The following is a 19,435-nucleotide window of genomic DNA, read 5'->3' as shown; positions in this document are numbered from 1 at the left end:
GCCATTTAATAAAATCCATTCAGCCATTTTCCCGTAATTTCCATTACCAGTTCAAATTATATATATAGATTCTTGAAGAATGTAAGATTGTTTGTAGGAAATCTTAGCTGCTTAGAGCCAAAGCTGGTTGATATATTACATTTCAAACTTCAATCCAGAAAATTTTACGACATTGACTTACTTTGTTCTTCCCACGTGATCTTAATTTAATAACATGTGATTATTTTACCAAAAGTCAGTTATTTTGGACTGCTTGCTCCGAAGGAATAAATCACGCTCTCAAATTGTGATAACTGTCCATAATTTGTTCAGTTACAACATGCTGTGTTACGAAATGTTTCATGTTTCTAAAGCAGTAATAGCATCAATAAACGACACAAGATTGTTGGCGACAAACATGAACAGTTTCTAATTTCAAAGTGGGCCGCATCTTAACAATGAATACGTGCTGTATTTTCGCATTCTTACATTTTCACGACAAACCAAATTTAGAGCAAAAATTGATTTAGAACGTATAAAATGACGTTTCATATCCCCTGGAGTTTAAAATACAATCGTATAAGTATAAAAAACAAACAAACGAAAAATGTATAACCAAAATAAATTAACATGAGAAGTAGGCAGAAAAAACCAACAAGTGTGAAACGTATAAAAGAAGCTTTACTGTATTTGAAAAGTTGATATGGGCAGGGCATGTAGTACGTATGGGCGAATCCAGAAATACATATAGAGTGTTAGTTGGGAGGCCAGAGGGAAAATGACCTTTGGGGAGGCCGAGACGTAGATGGGAAGATAATATTAAAATGGATTTGAGGGAGGTGGGATATGATGGTAGAGACTGGATTAATCTTGCTCAGGATAGGGACCAATGGCGGGCTTATGTGAGGGTGGCAATGAACCTCCAGGTTTCTTAAAAGCTAGTAAGTAAGTAAGTGTAATAAAATGATACTGTAGACCTACTAGAAATCAACTGTGCAACGATTTTTTTTGTTATGTAAAATATGTTATAAAAATGTATGAGAAATAGCTTAGCACAAATCAGTGTAAGATTAGAAATTTGGAAGATAAATAAAAAGTGACGGTAGTGCTGCAGCTTGTCTTCAATAGTATCCTCTACATTCCACTTACCAAGGCAGCAAAGTTACATTTTAATAGAATTTCATTAATTGTCCAACTTCTGTGCTGTAATACAAATTTTAATGCAAAGATCATTTAATAGAGAGGTTATACGTATAATGAGGAAGTGTGTGTGATTCATCTGATATCATTTATTTTCATAACTTAGTACATGCTGAAATAACCTCAATAAGACAAGTATTTGCATGCGTAAGGACTTGCTTTGTTATTTTAATAGAGAGAGATCCTATGCAGACCGGCTCCACTTCAACAAAAGTCTGTTGTTGGGTGGCAGGCAGTCAGATGCCAGTCTATGGACGAATCCGTGACTGGTCCCACTCCATTCCTTACCATTTAACTTCCTTGGGATTTCTCTACCATCACTAAGCTGGGACCGGTCTACATAGGAACTCTCTGTATACCTAGTCCTCGTTTGAAATGCTGAGAGTCCCAGTGTTTCTGTTAGCCAACCAGTGGCAAGTCCCTCCTCTATTGCCACTGTTTGCATCCATGAAGTCACGGCACTTTGCCAGATTAAAACTTACTTACCATATTAAATTAATAGCATTCGGTACTCACCCTGCACACAGTAGCTGCTGGAAGTGTTGCCCATCTTGTGTAATACGTAATTCACATCATATCATTAACGAATCTGTTTCATTAAACCTATTCATTGAATTTAGTATTGGTTTTCTACATGGTATTGAGTGACCAGGAAATTTACATCTAAAATGTGTTCTTGTTCTGCCACACTATTTCTTTTTTCTTATGTCAACAGCCAAAAGTTTCAGTCGCCATCTTCTTTAAGGATGCACTGAAGTGAAATAATGACCATTTTCAAGAAAAATGTCAGTTTTTGTTTTTACTCTTAAAATCGATGTTTACAGATATTCTTTTCAAAAATTTCAGAGACTTGTGCTACTTAGAACATTTGTTTTGGCAGCCATTTTTAAAGGTGTGTGCACTTGAAGTCCTCTGCAGTCAAATTTTTAAATAACTGTTTTGTTTTTGTTATAGTAATATAAATATTTCTCTTTTTTTTTTTAGACAAAACTAATGGGCAGACTTAAAATTTCCATTCCATATTAATGACAACAGTATGTTAGATATATAATAAAATTTCAGTTTAAATATAGTACATTATGCAACAAGCCTATAATGGTAGTAATTAAGACGGAAGTATGTTTGTTTATGAAACGAGCGCAAGCGAATTTCATAATTTTCTTATGAGCGTCTTAATTACCATTACAGGCAAGTTTCATACGACTTTTTATGCTCGACCATATTTCTAACTTGAAATTATTCAAAATTAGGTCATGTTATGGTTATGTGCGAACTGACCTGAATTGTAAGATGTGCGCAGACGTGAAAGTATTGATTTTTTCCGAGGCCGAATGTCATTGACCTTGATAGAGAATAAGATGAACATTAGTCTGATATAACCTGGAAATTGATTTAGAATTGAAAAACGAGATGACAAATTGATTTTATTTGAATATTATTTACAATTAACGCTAATTATTATAGTAACAGAACATAACCTTCTGCGACAGTATTGGATTTCCAGCCTCCGTGACTTTTCGCTAATTGTCTTTCGATTGCATATCCGAGAATAATCGATACTTGCGGTTTTATAACGGTACAAAGATGACTTGTCATTGGCTGAACACCTGAACTTTAATGAATAGGTGTACTTTAATGAGGTGCATTAAAGGGCTACTACCAGGTGTATAATTACTACATTTCGGCGTGGTCGAGCATAAAATCGTTTACAAGTTTGTTGTTTCATATTCTATTCTGTAAACTTTTTGGGGTATAGCTCAGAAAGTACCTGTAATGTACATGAATAAATACTCAAAATATACGACCTGTGTGATTAAGCAATCTTGCACCGACTGTGCCAAAATGAAATAATATTCCTCTGTTATCCAATTAATTAAAAAATCCCCTTCTGAAGTAGTATTGAATTGTCAGCATCTGAACGTAAGTCTGTCGAGTGTTTTCAGTATTTTTGTCAGACATATATGCAGATGTTTTTATGAGAGTGAAGGATCTGTTCTTGCCAGCATGAAATCTGTGCATTCCTTTTAAAATAGGGACGTGTGCTGTTTTCCATGGAGTGTATTAGAAGAGTTTTTTCTCAAGTTAGTTCCCTGTAGAGTTGGAATATATCACAATATCTGTAATTCCAGTTTTATGTGTAAACAAAGGCATAGCGAGTTTTACTATGCAACATGCTTCACAGACAGGATGAATTCCAGATGTGGCTGGTTGTCCTGATAGTGGTTTTCCTCAGTACCTACCCGTAGGAATAATATATATGGTCGTTTATCATGAGAATTATTCCAGATCATTCCTATTTTATAATATGATTTGTCCTTAAATGTTTCTATTTCAAATGAATCCTATAGTAAACCATATCGTAAAGTGAATGCTTTATTTTACGTGTAACAATGTTTATGTTGACAGCATTGGTATGAGATATGTGGAGGAATCCTAACCAAGTGTAAGTGCATGCTATGCATACTTGTGTTATGTACGTTAAAACTAACTACTCGTTTTTATCTCACATTTTAATTGTATCCAAAACATGTACGTAGTCTGATTATGAACTGTTGCCAGTCGGTGAAGGAGGAAGGAACTGGCCATCATACCCCACTATCTCCCGGCTTAGTTACCTCATTGGTGTTGCTTATGAGTAGACTTCGTGGAATTGCCACGAGAATCGCACGTGGTATAGACTGTATGAGAAAGGGGCGTGCAAAGGATGGAGTATGCCTCTGATGTAAACACTGAGCAGTATACTGCGGTTACAATAAAACCTGTATCCTGCATTCAAGAAATATAATGAATGATCATTGAAATAGGAAATGTCTAAACATGTAAATACACAATTATTTTATAGTGAGATATATTAACTCTTAAAATTTAATGTAAGATACATCATCCTTGAATATGTGCATTGCAGTGAAGAGTTACGTACATTTTGAGCGACTGCAAAGTAACCTCCTCCGATGGTCACTTAAACAGTTTTTATTTTGGGAAAATGTACGTTCAACATCACATAATGCGTACATATTTGAAGAACGGAAAGTCACTACTTTTTAGTACACCAACTTCAGACGTCTTGTCGTGACCTGGTAGTACATCATTTGTAGTACGAAGTTGTGAATAGGCAGAATTTTTAGCAATAATGTTTCTCAACTTACATTTCATTTTTCCGAAATTAGTAAATTGTTATTTTGGATAACAGTTTGTGATACTTTATCCGCTATATTAAGGGCTTCTGAGAGTTGTAGTTTAGACGATTCTAAAAGGGTGATGCTTTTGGACACGATTTTAAAATTACAATCAATGAACAGAATATCTTCCAATAGCTGTTCAGAAGGCAATGATTTTACAGCTGCAACAACGGAACTGTCTGTGCTATCCAATGCATCAATTACCTCCATTATTTTTCCGTAATGTTCTGCATAATAATTAACAGCATCCAACCACGTTTCCCAACGGGTCAAGACTGGCTGCGGGGGTAAGGGTATTTCAGGGGCAATTGTTTGGAACAACAACACTCTCATTGTAGTATGTTTGATTGAATTCTTGTCTGCACTGAAAAAATGTTAAGCTTTGACTATTCCAACCACATTAATGCAAAAACAAGTGCTTACATAGGTATACATTAGCTGTAGCTGCTCTATCTATTTGGACCGGTCACAACTCTTAACATGAACTGCTATTACTACAAGACCGGGCGGTCGCTCACTTCCTCTATACTACCGTACATCGGCAACCTGATAGCATGCTGCGTGTGGCAATTCAACGAAGTCTACTTATGAGGTTGCAGTCAAGTCTTCAGACTGCTGAGTTGAACATGCACACACATACATATAATCACTGTGGTGCATCAAACCTCAGAAGGATTGTGGTCTCAATCACATTTTCCCTCCAAGCTTCTGTCTTACATACATGTAAGCATAAGTGAAACAGTTTTTACTGCATATATGCATAAATGAATGATATCTGTCATTACATTAATATGTATTAAAATAGAATAATCTCCATGCCAATGAATTCATCTTACTCTCTGCTGTTGCAGTGTATACTGGAAGTTGTTCTGAGATTTTCTCGATATAACTATAATGCTCTCGCTGAAAAATATTTTAAGGAGGAATAATAATTATTTTTAGTGAAAATTTTCAGAAAAATTAAATAAAAATTTACTACTGATTCACGCTGTTGCCACAGCCTTCTGGAAAACATTGGAAAAAAGAGATTAAACATATTTTTAATAGTGTGGGAGCTAGGAGGGAAATGATGATTGGTTGTAGAAAAAATTGCCAATATTTCTAAAATTTATATATATATATATATATATATATATATATATATATATGTTAATCCAAGTAGTGGTTCTTGTAAATGAATATATGAATAAAACTTCGAAAATTTGAACTTAATTCGGCAAGGGAAATTTGAGAAAATGAAAAAAATTAATTTACGTAGCTTTCATATAAATAACCTGGACGTTTCCCCTTAAAATTGTTGGTAATGTTTCATTACACCAACCATTGCTGATAGCTACTTAATGAGGTATTACAGAAGCCAAGAGAAGTTGAGTGGACTAATAAAGTTCACGCAAGCATCAAATATTAAATAAGGATCTTCGAATAGCCTCACATAAAAATGTTGTTGTCCTAATAAAGTTGAAATTTGGAAAAGGCAAACATTAGTCAATTTATGCGTTGTTCTGTAGAAATATTTATATGCGCAATCAAATTTTTCTAAATCTTGGACCAAAGCACAATTATCAAACAGTGTTATTTATATAAATGGGTAGTAAGTATATTTCATAAAGTTATATGTATCATAAGTTTGTATATAAATTTGGACTAGTTATTCTGATTGATAACAATGTTGGGAAGCTCTGAAGTACAAATGGTGAAATTACAGTAGCATGCAAATTATTAATCCGAACACGACATATTTTTACATTTTCTGTCATTGTTGGCCCCACAGCTGCTCATACCGCTTTAATTGACATCTGTAGTACGTGTAATTCCATTGTTGAAGGTCTGTCATTATTATTTTTTTTATAATATGTGACATTTTGCCTGTCGTTTTGTACTTATAAGCATTTCAGTTGTGTTGAAGACTTAATACTGCAATCTTGTGTACATTCTGTCGTCTTCACAAATGGATACAACTCCACGAAAACGGTCTAAAATTATAACATTAGCAGAGCATTCTTCTATGACACAGAGGCAAATTGCTGCAGAATGTCACATCGGTTTGGCTACTGTTAATTCGATCATAAAACGATACAGGGAGACTGGATCCATCACACCCCAGAAAAAAGGAAACTGTGGCCGGAAAAGGAAGACTTCACCTGCAGATGATCGTTTAATTGTCAGGAAAAGTAAATTAAATCCTAGACTAACAGCTGTCGACTTAACCCGCGAGTTAATGGCTACCACTGAGGTGAATATTCACGTCACAACAGTGCGGCGTAGGCTTTTGGAAGCTGGACGAAGGGCTCGTAAGCCTATTAAGAAGCAACTGCTAACCCCTGTTATGTGCAAAAAACGCTAAATGTGGGCAAAATTACATCAACACTGGACAGTGAATGACTGGAAGAATGTACTTTTTTTCTGATGAGTCTCATTTCGAGGTCCACGGCCACCATGTTTCTTACGTACGGAAAGGATCCGAAAAAGTAACAGCAGCTCATCTCCAACAAGCACCCAAATACCCCCCTAAAGTAATGTTTTAGGGTTGTTTTACACATGAAGGGCCTGGAGCATTAATACCTATCAAGGGAATGATGAATACTGACAAATATATTCACTTATTGGAAACCAGAATCGTATCCCAGCTGCAAAAATCATTTCCGGATGGCAGAGATGTGTTCCAACAAGACCTGGCACCATGCCATACGTCTCGAAAAACTACAGAATTCTTCAACAAGAAGAATATTCAGGTACTCCCCTGGCCAGGCAACTCACCTGACATCAACCCCATTGAGAACTTGTGGTCAATTTGCAAAAGAAGAATGCAAAAAATGGATTGTTCTACAAAGGAGAAGATGATTTCTGCCCTCATTGGTGTATGGTTTCGCGATGAAGAAATGAATATTTGTGGAAATTAGTGGAATCCATGCCAAATCGTCTCAGAGCTGTTATTAGGAACAAGGGAGGCCACATAGATTACTGAGGTATGTCTTAGATCCTTTTTTTATCCCGTTTGAGTGTTTTTGCATAAGTAATTACGTTGTTCGGATTAATTTGCATGCTACTGTATATCTGTACTCTAGCTGTGTAAGTTAATGAAATGTGTGTGGGAGCATCTGAGTACTTAACAGCAATCAAAATGTGATGAAATTGTGCTACAATAAAATTGGTGAAATTCTTCACCGAAGTACCCATATAAAATTATAAAGTAAGTTAGTGGAGTGAAAAGAAATAATTTCATGAAATATTTTGGTTTATCTGAAAAGTACCCAGTCATTTTATAATATCTCCTGAAACAGTCATGAGGCTCTGTTGTAAATTAGCAGCCAGGGACCTTACTACGCGTGCTGTAACAATTATTTGCCATAGGGCGAGTTTGTCACTCCATTCACAGTGATTGAGCAAATCTTAGAGTTTTGCTTTCAACTTGGACATTTATCAACTGAGGCTTTGTGAATAAATCAATAAGGCTTTTTGGGATAATTCAATGAGTGAAAATTAACAGTTGACCAACTTAAAAAAAAAGAACAGGATTGCATTTCTATTTAAATTGTGATGCAGTGTTGAATTTTAATCCATTATAAGAAAACGTGTGTGGTTTCAAACTCAGTCATCAAAGAAACTTCTTGCACCGGAATTTTCTGAGTTTATAAGAAAATGCGACACACAAAACATTATCCTTTTTAATACCTATGTTTTTTGCCTTTTATTTATATTACCGGTCCCATATTTTATTAATTTTGAACTGTGTAATGTACGTAAATTTGCTTTTAAAATTATACACTACAGTTTCTCATCGTTCGTTTCGATTATTACATTTGAAATACAGTATTTCACTTTATAAATAAATAATTAGGCCTACAAGTAAATAACGATATATATTGGCACCCTCACTGATTGTTCTAGCAACTCTAAATTCTCACAATGTTATTCCATCTCATTATTTCCACTGCACTGGTGTTTATGTACATTGTTGTGTTTTCATTATTTCTGCGTACCGTATATATTTTCTGTTCTTGTGTGTAACAATAATACCCATTTCTTTAAATATTTAATCCGACACCATTGAAAAATTGTTCAGAAGATCCTGTCTTAAATTATCAGCTTTTGATATTTGCTTTAAATTTAAGTATTATCATTATGGTATATAACTAAAAAGTCTACTTAATTTTATATATGAATACCATAGGCTTACACAGTTCTTTATAAAATTCACAGCTTTTCGAGATAGTATGAAAAGATAAAATATAGATTTCATTCAAAAGAACAAGTGTTAAAAAAAATTCTACGAAATAGTCAAACACAGTATTTGGTCTGGAACGTTTGTAAAACTCGACTATTCATGAAATGAGTTGTATGTTCATTATTAAAAAAATATGTGTACGTTGGCTTCTTGTGTGTATGAATGAAGTAACCATTTTCTTGCATTCTTTGTGCCAAGTTCTCATATCGTTACCAATATTTCTTTTTGAAGATGTTCTCCGATTATATATGTAATGTGCTTATAAAGTGTCATTGTATTTTTGTTACAGATAACAAGTTTTCGATCAAGATTCGATTAATTGGTGGTGCTAGAACATTCCATACTGTGTTGAAAGCTTACTATAACAATTCCAAAATGTTATATCCAGTTCTTCTTGTGGTTAAATGTTTGACTAAAAATTGTAAGTACTCATTTTCATTGCTCACCTGACTTGTATCACGTCGTAAAATAAAAGTATTTCGATATTATAGCCATAATTAAAAATCTGTCTCATATCTCATGATTGCATGTGGTGTATAGCATTTAGGAATGTCTGCAGTCATAATTTTAAACTGTGAAAAATTAAATTGTTAATTTTTGTTATGTTGATCATGTGATTCATGGTTCTGGTTATTTCAGCCATCTTGCACATTTTACTTCATTCACATTGTATCAAATAGAGATTTGCCTCCTTACTAAAAGGCTGGACTTTTATGTGTTTATTTTTGTATTCTTATCTTTGAACATTGCATGCCACGAAATCTCTCATTTATGAGAATATAGAAAGTGCCTGAAGACATCATCTTTATAACTAGATGTAATTGACATGCCTTCTGATCTAATTTTTCCCCTTTTTGTTGATAAGTAAGTTACCTATTGTTGTTTTATCACTCATTTAAAATAGTTTTATTTGATTAATAATTTTGTGTTGTATTACATATAATATACTTTATGCTCGACCATGCCGAAATGTAGTAATTATACACCTGGTAGCAGTCTTTTAATGCATTTCATTAAAGTACACCTAATCATTAAAGTTCAGGTTTTCGATTATTCTCGGATATGCAATCAAAAGACAACGAGGGAAACGTCATGGAGGCTGGAAATCCAATACTGTCTCAGAAGGTTATGTTCTGTTACTATAATAATTAGCGTTAATTGTAAATAATATTCAAATAAATTCAATTTGTCGTCTCGTTTTTCAATTCTAAATCAATTTCCAGGTTATATCAAAATTAATTCATGTTATTCTCTACATTACATCAAGATCAATGACATTATTGTTCCTCGGAAAAAATCAATATTTTCGCGTCTGCGCACATCTCACAATATACGAGCTATGCACAAGGTCACGTCCGCTCTTCAGTCAGATACAAATAAAATGAATACTTCTGAATAATTTCAAGTTAGAAATATGGTCGAGCATAAAAAGTCGTATGAAACTTGCCTATAATGGTAATTAAGACGCTCATATGAAAATTATTAAACTCGCTTGCGCTCGTTTCATAAACAAGCATACTCGCGTCTTAATTACTATCATTATAGGCTGGTTGCATAATGTATTATTATATTATATAATATTTACCTTACATTTCCTTGCATTTTAATCGTTTTGCTTAGGGAACTTAATGCATATTTTATAATTTAATCTCATATCAGTATAACTCTACATTATGTTCGCTTATAGTAGTTCATATTTTAGAAGTCACGCCATTAAACTATTGAACTAAATTCATAAAAAAAAAGTCAAGGCTAGAATTTTGCTAACTTAAGAAATGTAATACTATGATTTACGTTCATATTGTAATTTGTTACACGAATGATGAATATTTAATGTGATTTTAATGTAATTGTAATCATTTATTTTTGTCCGAAAGCTTCCACTGCGTCACTGTTGGTTAAAGATGGACTTGTAACAACAATGGAGAAGATAATCGTCTACATTGGGTTCATTCCTAATTCCAGACTCAGGTTGTCATTGAATGTGATCAGCAACCTCACTAGATGCAGTAAGAATATTTTATTATTTGCAAACGCATAGGTTACTGTTAATTGCTAATGTTGAAGTTTTTATAGAATATTGTATCCAAAAGTTTTACCAAGATTGAACAGAGTCCTTGAATTTTCTTTGATGTGCTGAGTTCTGTTTATGATTAAATTTATCAGATAGTATATTATTTTAAGAGCCATTGTTCTTCTTTTTTATTTTGTCAGTATTTTCTCCATTCCGCAATAAAAATGCTGGTGTTATTCTTCAAGGATATGCGAATTCACACCAGTACTTTGTCGAAGACACTTTAATTTAAAAACACTTTTGTAATTTAATATATCTTATTCAGAGACCACCAGTACACGCTTTGTGTGTGAATTTTGTGATCAGAAATCACTTGCTTGTTTTACCTTTCCATAAGCTATGTTAGTAACCGATTCTTAGGTGTAATAATCTGTAACAATTCAGGAGTATTTTTGTTATTTTGATTTGTATAACTTGAAAAAAAAAAATCTTGAGGTCAGTATTCTGACGTAAACATTTGTTATATATTTGTTCAGATGATATCTATATTTTGTTTAAATTACTTAAAAATTAAAGAATTAAATTTATTTTCACTATATTGAATGTTATACAACTGGAAGAAAGAGTTTTCAGCAAAGTTATAGTACTTAGTAAATGTCCTCTTTTGCACTTCAGAAATTCTGGAATTTTTGTTTACAGTTTTCCTCAACATTTTTGTTCAGAACATAAAACATATGTTAGTTCTGAACTATGGAACTGATACTTTATGGATCAGGAAATTTGGCGTCTCACCTACAAGGCTATATTTGGATGTTCTGCACCGGGGACAGTTTATAATTTGCCACCCCATTCTGTAATCGATTCATTGCAATGCAAACAGTCAATAGGGTCATTATTTCGAAAATTCTAGCAGTCATAAATCATGTGTACTCAGTTTCAAACAGAGAGGTTCTGTTCTTGGAAGAATTGATGAAAATTAATAGTCATACAGTATAACTTAAAAATGTTTTTTTTTAATATTTGAATGACTATAAAATAAGTTAAGTACCTAAACCTACAATATATATAAAACACAGTTGTATGAACACTTTACAAATGATGATAATTAAGATTGGTAAAATTCAAACATGTTTCGGAGGGTGCCCCTCCATCTTCAGTGACATTACCACGGCGCTGGTACAGGTGTTCGACTGCGATGTATCGTGACTTAAAGGAGACTCCTTTAAGCCACAATACATCGCGGTCGAACACCCTCCGAAACATGTTTGAATTTTACCAATCTTAATTATCATCATTTGTAAAGTGTTCATACAACTGTGTTTTATATATATTGTATGTTTATTATCTAACCCATGAACACTGTTTAATTGACCTTACATGTGTGAGTTAAATTAAGTTAAGTAATATTTTTGATAAATTAATTTAACATAACTTTTACTACTTTGTATTTCGTAAGAAATAAAATGTCACTACCATTAGCGAGAATTGTTGTCTGTGCCATTTACTATATCTGTATGATTTGAATCAACAGTATTATCACTTCAATCAGTGGACACAGAAGTACCTGGCAGGTTGTTGGGTCGAACTTTTCTAATCAGATTTTCGGATTTATTAAAAAAATAGTTCTAGTTTGGAATTTGTCTGGTTAATTCATTGGTCCGAACAGTCAATTCTTTCAATTGTTTTTTGCATTGCGCACCATTTTCTTTAACTTTATGGTCACTCATTCTTTAATAATCAACTAATCACTAAATCACACACCTACTGACCAACCTACTAGGCTACCATCCCTCCTCATACCGGTATGCAACTTCATACAATGTAAGTACAGAGACATTTTTATGACGTGAGGCGAGAAAATGGTGGGTTACTGGTGGCCCACTCCCTGTGCAAGCTGTTAGAGCTGTGGCGTGGTAGGTACTCAGTCACCATATGGCATTCACTGTAGTCACAAGTCGTGTTACAAAAGTCTTGTTCCTCCAAATGTGTTGTTGTTGTCTGTTGTTGTTGTTGTTTTCTAATGTCAGGCGTTTGACAATAAAATAATTTGACCTCTTGCACTCCAGTATTTTTCAAAGATATTATCATGGTCAGCCACTGAAGCACAGATTTTGAGGTGTTCCGAATCCATTTCTTGGTTTGAGTTGCACAATGGGCAGTTAGGGGACTGATATATTCCAATTCTATGCAGGTGTTTGGCCAAATAGTCATGGTCTGTTGCCAATCTAAATGCAGCTACAGACGATTTGCTTGGTAAATCGGGAATTAACTGTGGATTATGATGCAGAGAGTTCCATTTTTTTCCCTTGAGTTTGTGTTATCAAATTTTGTTTATTGAAGTCTAAGTATGTAGATTTAATAAATCTTTTCACAGAGTAATATGTAGATTTAGTAACAGGTCTGTAAGTAGCAGTGCTGCTCTTCTTTGCTAAAGCATCCGCATTCTCGTTTCCCAGGATTCCACAATGGGATGGTATCCATTGGAATACAATTCTTTTATTGAGTGATATTAATTGAGAGAGCATTTTAGTTATTTCTGCTGTTTGAGATGAAGGTGTGTGTTTAGAGACTATTGATAGAATAGCTGCTTTGGAGTCTGACAATATAACTGCATTCTTAAATTTATTGATGTGGCGTAGAAGATTCCTGAGACTTTCACTTATTGCAACGATTTCTCCATCAAAACTTGTTGTTCCATATGCAAGAGATCTATAAATTGAGAAGAGACAGCACGTAACACCTGCACCGGCACCTCGTTTCCTGGAGATCAAGGATCTGTTGGTGTATAAATGAAGCCAGTTTTGTGGAGGGTACCTAATATTAATTGTCTCTAAAGACAATTGTTTCAGTATTTCAGTATTTACTTCTGATTTCAGTATTTCTTCTGTTAAATTTAGATTATATTCTGTATTTAATAGAGTTAAAGGGTTTGGTTTAATTTGTAAGTTTTCTTTTAAATTCGGGATATTGATTTTCTGTTTTAATTCTTGGACAATGGATATGAAACTTTTTAATTAAAATTTCTCCACAGTATGTCAGCACTGGCTGTATAAACATTTTGTATTCCTAGAGCATCTCCATTTCTTTCCTGCTAGTCTTTTTAGAAGGGAGAATCTTTTACGAGCTTTTTCAGAAGTTTCTCCAAATGTACAAAACAGTGTATAAAGTTTAATGATTATTGCGTATTTAGATAATGCCTACCAACAAATTCTCATTGTCAAGGAGGGAATTACGGCATATTTTTGGCACGAAACTAATGAGTAATAATTTGTGGGCTCCACGAAGCCTAGATTTTTATTTATGGGGAACACCAAAAGATAGGGTTTATAGGAAAAATCCTCATTCTATAGATGAACTAAAAGACTATATACGAGAAGAAATCGAGGCTATCAATGTGGAACTTCAGAGTGTTGTTCATTCGTTTATCAGAACATGTCAGTTGTGTGTGGCGGCAAATAGGGCCCATTTTCAGCAACGACTGTGAGCATGATAAGTCCAAATTATTGAACATTTATTGTTAGTGCTGTTATGTATTGTAGAAGTGCTAGAGAAATGGTTATGTGCTCGCCGGAAACCACGCTAGCAGTGGGCCACAAGTCACCTGCTGTTTTCTTGCCTCAGTTATAATAATGTCTCTGTAGTTCAACAGTGGGCACTGCGCAGTTCTAAGAATGAGTGAGGACGTTTTGGTTCATAGGCTGTGCTATATTAAATCCTAACTACACGCCCAGTATCTGTTAATCTGTCAATCCCATCTCATATTAAATGTCATTGTCGCTATTTTTAGCCTAATTCCATACAAATATCACTGACTGGTTTAATGAATGCTATTTGTTTATCGTTCATGCCGCACAACATTTCACAGATTGCTCTTTGTTGTAGCAAAATTATTCTTTTATTCATTTTGGCCAGGCCTGCACAAGGTTCGCGCTCTCCGAGCCGGCTCAGGTCATGAGTGGAATGCAGATATTAGCTGCGCTCAGTATAGGGTGGACTGGAAGAAGGGGTGATCTGATACAAAATATACACAAGAGGAAGTACTAGTACGAGTGTTTATGAAATGAATTCCCGTTCAGTGTTTGCAAAACTATCTTGGACTATTATTAATTAATAAAGAAATATTTATTTTACAGAAGTAATAGAAATTCTATAGCTACTTAAATGTACAATATCATTTTGTTATATTTTTATTTATCAGTACATCAAAACGAGGTTTTATGCTGTTGGCAGCTGAAAGGAACAGTAGCCTACAGATCATAATGAACATCAGTTACAGATTTCGATATCTGCCTTTATTAAAGTTGATTATAGAAAACAGTTGAGCCAAACATAGTAATCATTTTCACAGCTAGCCTGGATAGTCGTGGATATTATTGCTAATGTTTAGTCTTGTAAAACTCAACCATGCTAGTAGTATTATCCAAACGATCTTTAGCCCTTAGGTCACATTGAAGATCAATAAGTTCGAGCTGTAAATCGTTAAATGTTACGTTCCGTCTTTTAGATTCCTCCATACTGTACTGTAGCAGTAGGTAAGCAACGTGAAACAGTTACTGAGAATAGGCCTACACACTGCACTCCACTAGATAACTGAGTGATCGTTTCCCTCTCCTCTACCTATAGCAAGTCTATGTCATTCTGACGTATCTTCCTCTCCGTTTCGGCGAGCGGAAAACACGGCTCTCCTGCTCTGAAGGAGCGCGTGCGCTCGTTGAGCGCTGTTTGTGCAGGCCTGGTTTTGGGGTTGTTCGAATGTCGTATATGATATTTTTGTCAGAAAGACAGAAATTTTAAGTACCGATTTTTAAAGTGTTTTTTATTTGTCAATCATTACACAGTTCGCAAATGTTTCACAGGCCCTTAAGGCAAAAAACTGGCAACCTCTAAATTTTGCAACTGCCCTGGTCTGCCCATTGGTAAATATGGGCCTGCTAACATAGTATATATAATTCTTTTGGTTAGCGTTACACATTTTGCTGCTGGTGTTTCAGAAAGCGGCTGCACCCGCACGGTGAAGACTGGACTGCTAGGCCATTTATTTCGAATATTTGAGCGCTGGGATCGCTATGAGGGGAAAATGCGCCAGAAGATAATGAACAACATCCTGGTCACTTTCCAGCACTTGTGTGTCACCAGTAAGTCTGAACCAAAGCGCTCCTACTTGCTCTAAAGAATGCCTGCGTTAGTTGCTTATTAGAAACAGATATCCTTTACATGGTGGCATGCCTAGCACAGATGATAATGTACAACATCCTGGTCACTTTCCAGCACCAGCAGAATTCCAACCTAAGTCTTGGAGCAGGGGCGGCTTTTGGGGTAGTGCCAGTGTGCCATGGCACCACCAATGAAATAAACAAAAAATAATATCCTAAAAAGCAATTGTAATAGTTTATTTCTACACATTTTATTCGTATTTTATTCATCTAAATGAGTGCGCGCACAGATCGGGACGCACTCTTGCAGTGTTTTTCTGAACTTTGGAGCCACTTCTGTGTGGCACTGCGTACGTCCATATAACACTGTACAAAAGGCTACTGATTCTAGTTTATATGAGTTTCTTATGGCAGACTTTGAACGGAATTCAGTTTGACTCAGTAGTTAATATTCCGCCCGCTAGAGCACAGTAATGCAGAAATTTCGCTAGATGGCAGGGTTGTTGGAGACATTAGGAAGGGAACCATCAACCGCAGACTTGCACGAAAACACAAGTTAAAGTTCCGCGCCAAATGTTAATGTAATGTTGCCAATTCAAAACTAAAGCACATAACTTGGATTTGAATGTGTAAAGTATTATCCATTTAACTATACTGAACGCAGAGATAGTCATGGTTCTTTTTATAAAGATAAATATTTTTTTCATATTATGTAAAACTGTTTGTTAATGTTGTGTAATATTTGTTTTATTTTGCAGCAACTAAATATCGCTACACTGTTGCTAGTATTGATGCTTCTGTTAACGATACATGAGATCTGTGCAGGATAGGAACATGTGTTATTCAGGCCGCTGCCATGGATTCATCGGCCTGTTAAATAAAGTTCAAACGTGTTCGTTTATTATCTATATCACTGTTTATCTCGTGTGCTTTGCCAGTAATTTTAATAGTTATAAAAGTTATTTGTATTTGACTAACAATACTGTAAAAGTTTTGATTATCTGTATCTGTAAATTTCATTATTAGTTTCGGAAATGTTATTGTAACTGTTACTAGATGCATTATTAACTGTACACCTGGTAAAATAGCTGGTTTAATTAATGCGTTTTATTTAACATAATGTAAATGTGAGCTGCGATTATCAGTTTCACTAGGGTAATTTGCGTAAAACCTTTTTTCACTTTTGGCACCACTACCAGAATGCCTCACTGGCCGCCACTGCCTTGGAGTACAAGTCCTGCTTCCTAACATGTAGATAACATCACTGACCTAAGTAGATCATTAATATAATCTCTGTTTAACTTAGTGCAATATTTAAATCACTGTAACACAGTTTAAACACGTATGATAGACACTGTCCTCTGAAGTCATGTTCTTTTTTGAAATCGAAAATGTCCGTCCACACTGATTCCAACGATTTTTGCTTGTCTTGGAGCTGCATCGTATGCCCTCCCTGCTCTGGGGTCAAGGAGTGTCATGTGCTTGATGAACAGTTTTTGTTTTAATTAATTTTCGTGTAAAACTTCACATGCTGATTCTGTTTCTTAATTTAGTTTCTACAGTTATTCTATAAACTTCTTTCATATATTAATCTGTCCTAACTGAGTCAGGCCATTCTGGTCATGGATAATCCCTCAAAACTGTGTCACTCAAAACTCGTATATGCGATAGACAGATTTTTAGAGTTTAAAATAAAACTGCATCATTCTCCGTTGTTTCATTTGGGAAATTTTGATACGAAACTCTTAACACATTCTGGCTTAAGCAGTGTCGATCGCAACTAGGTTTACCAGATGAAAAAAATGAAAAGCAGGATTTCCTACAAAAAACATTTCACGATCACATGATATTTATTTTCAATACTGTATGTAATAAGGTAAATTGTAATCTTAGCTTATACTTTCTTTAATTTTCTGATTGTTGGTACTTCTGTGATGACCCGATTTATTTGAACAAGGAATTTGTTTCTTATTTTTGTGTAAATCCACACCAGATACGTAGTTGTCTTAAATTAAATTTACAAATATAATTCCTCTAATGGACACCAGACATAGACAGTTTCTCTCTTTTGTCCACTGAGAATTGACGAGAGAGAAAAGCAGGACAATTTCTGATTTGGTACTGACTCAGAAACAAAATTTGGGCCATCCGAATTTTCTTACTTCCAGTTATAATATACAGCCCATGCTCAGTAAGCAAGTTGTTAAATTTTTGAGTAAGCACTGAGCTTGCACAGTATGTTGTAACTGGAACTTGGAAAATTCAGGTGGCCCAAATATTCTTCCTGGGTGTGTACAATGTCTGACCAGATGTGGGAATGTTCTGCGAAAGACAGATGTCTGGTAATGCTAATTGTAACACTTTCTAATGATTAAAGATTATATTTTTAGGGACCATATTTTTTGGTGAAATAAAATTGGTGATTTCGGTGTTAAACCTGCCACTATTTCGGTGGGTATGTCGTGAAATAAGTTGTCAATTAAATGTTATGTTATGTTTAATATAAAACTCGTTAATTTTTTTTATCACACATCACATACATCATCACCAAAATATAAACTAAGTATGGTTTCTACGTTGTCCATACGAAGATGTGTGAAACAGTCAGTGAGTATTTTCGTGTGGGCAGAAAAGTCCCTCTCACTGTCTACATTAGAAGTAGGAACCACTCTGCCTGCAGACAGTTCACACCTAAGTCATTGTGGTCCTTTTCTAGTCCCCCTGAAACCCCTTTGCATCAAACTATAGCCTCTGGTGCGTAACATACTGTAGCAAAGATTGGAGAATGTTCTTCAGTCTTTGCTATAGTAGACTACAAGAATCGATCTTTTTTTTTCGATATCCATAGAGATAGCGAAAGTGAGTGGGAGGGGGAAAAAAATAGAAAAAAAAGCCCACAATATTCATAGAGAAAGTACAGAAATATTACTGTTACCAAGCAATTGACAAATTGACTGAAACAGAAGTCACAAACATGTTTTTTAACTACATTGAATAAAATGCTGGTGCATATTTCGTAGTTTTTGCGGTAGAGTAAGTACAGTATATTTTGTGGTTGGCATATTTCGTACAATGATAGAAATTTCACTAGCTTGTTTTGCTTAAATACAGACATAATGTTTTTCTCTTTTACAGGAGTAAAATGTTAGGTCCACTGTTGACAAAATAATATTTGTTTTTGTAAACTTGGAACTGTGTGATGATTTACAGAGATCGGTCGCAGATCAATGCGTGCGCTCGATGCCGTGACGCTCCTCCACAAATTCAGCTCACGCTGCCCAGAGGAGAAGTCTTATGATCACGTGCTTTCACGAGTGTGTAACATCATTAACGGATGTCTGGAGAGAAAACAACTGCCTGTAGAAAGTGTCTTGAGTCCAGCAACTTTCCTCTTACCAGCTGTGAAGATTGAGTACTCGAGCAGTGACAGTAGCATCACAGGTACGTTGAATAGCTGTGCTGTCAGATTTCTAAAGTCAACGAATTCCTAATCCTATTCGGGTTTGTTACTTCCCTTTAAAAGTTCCTAAGCCTTTCCTTGAGTGCAGATGTTTCGTTGGACAACTCACATTCTTCTAAAATAAAAAGCATGTACTTTGTAGTGCAAAAGCCAGTTGAACATATAATAATGGGACTGGAAGTACTACAGCAGTTATGCACATTCTTTTCAAAGAAACTGTACAGG

At 34.9% G+C, this 19,435-nt stretch overlaps 1 protein-coding gene across 4 annotated transcripts in view; it reads left to right on the top strand.

Annotated features, from left to right (window-relative positions):
- LOC138702125 (cytosolic carboxypeptidase 1-like) overlaps window positions 1–19,435 on the top strand; it is a 225,387-nt gene that overhangs the window by 59,580 nt on the left and 146,372 nt on the right. For 3 of the 4 annotated variants that reach the window (XM_069829719.1, XM_069829720.1, XM_069829722.1), the window contains 4 exons: window positions 8,873–9,004; window positions 10,461–10,592; window positions 15,589–15,732; window positions 18,961–19,191. In XM_069829719.1, coding sequence (XP_069685820.1) covers window positions 8,873–9,004; window positions 10,461–10,592; window positions 15,589–15,732; window positions 18,961–19,191 — 639 coding nt within the window. The remainder of the gene's footprint in view (window positions 1–8,872; window positions 9,005–10,460; window positions 10,593–15,588; window positions 15,733–18,960; window positions 19,192–19,435) is intronic. The other variant, XM_069829721.1, reaches the window with a different exon arrangement.

The sequence above is a fragment of the Periplaneta americana genome, chromosome 6 (genome assembly GCF_040183065.1).
Source record: "Periplaneta americana isolate PAMFEO1 chromosome 6, P.americana_PAMFEO1_priV1, whole genome shotgun sequence".
In the NCBI taxonomy this organism is placed as follows: domain Eukaryota; kingdom Metazoa; phylum Arthropoda; class Insecta; order Blattodea; family Blattidae; genus Periplaneta; species Periplaneta americana.
Note: the sequence above shows the minus strand (reverse complement) of the source record. Positions and strands in the feature narration are given on the sequence as shown.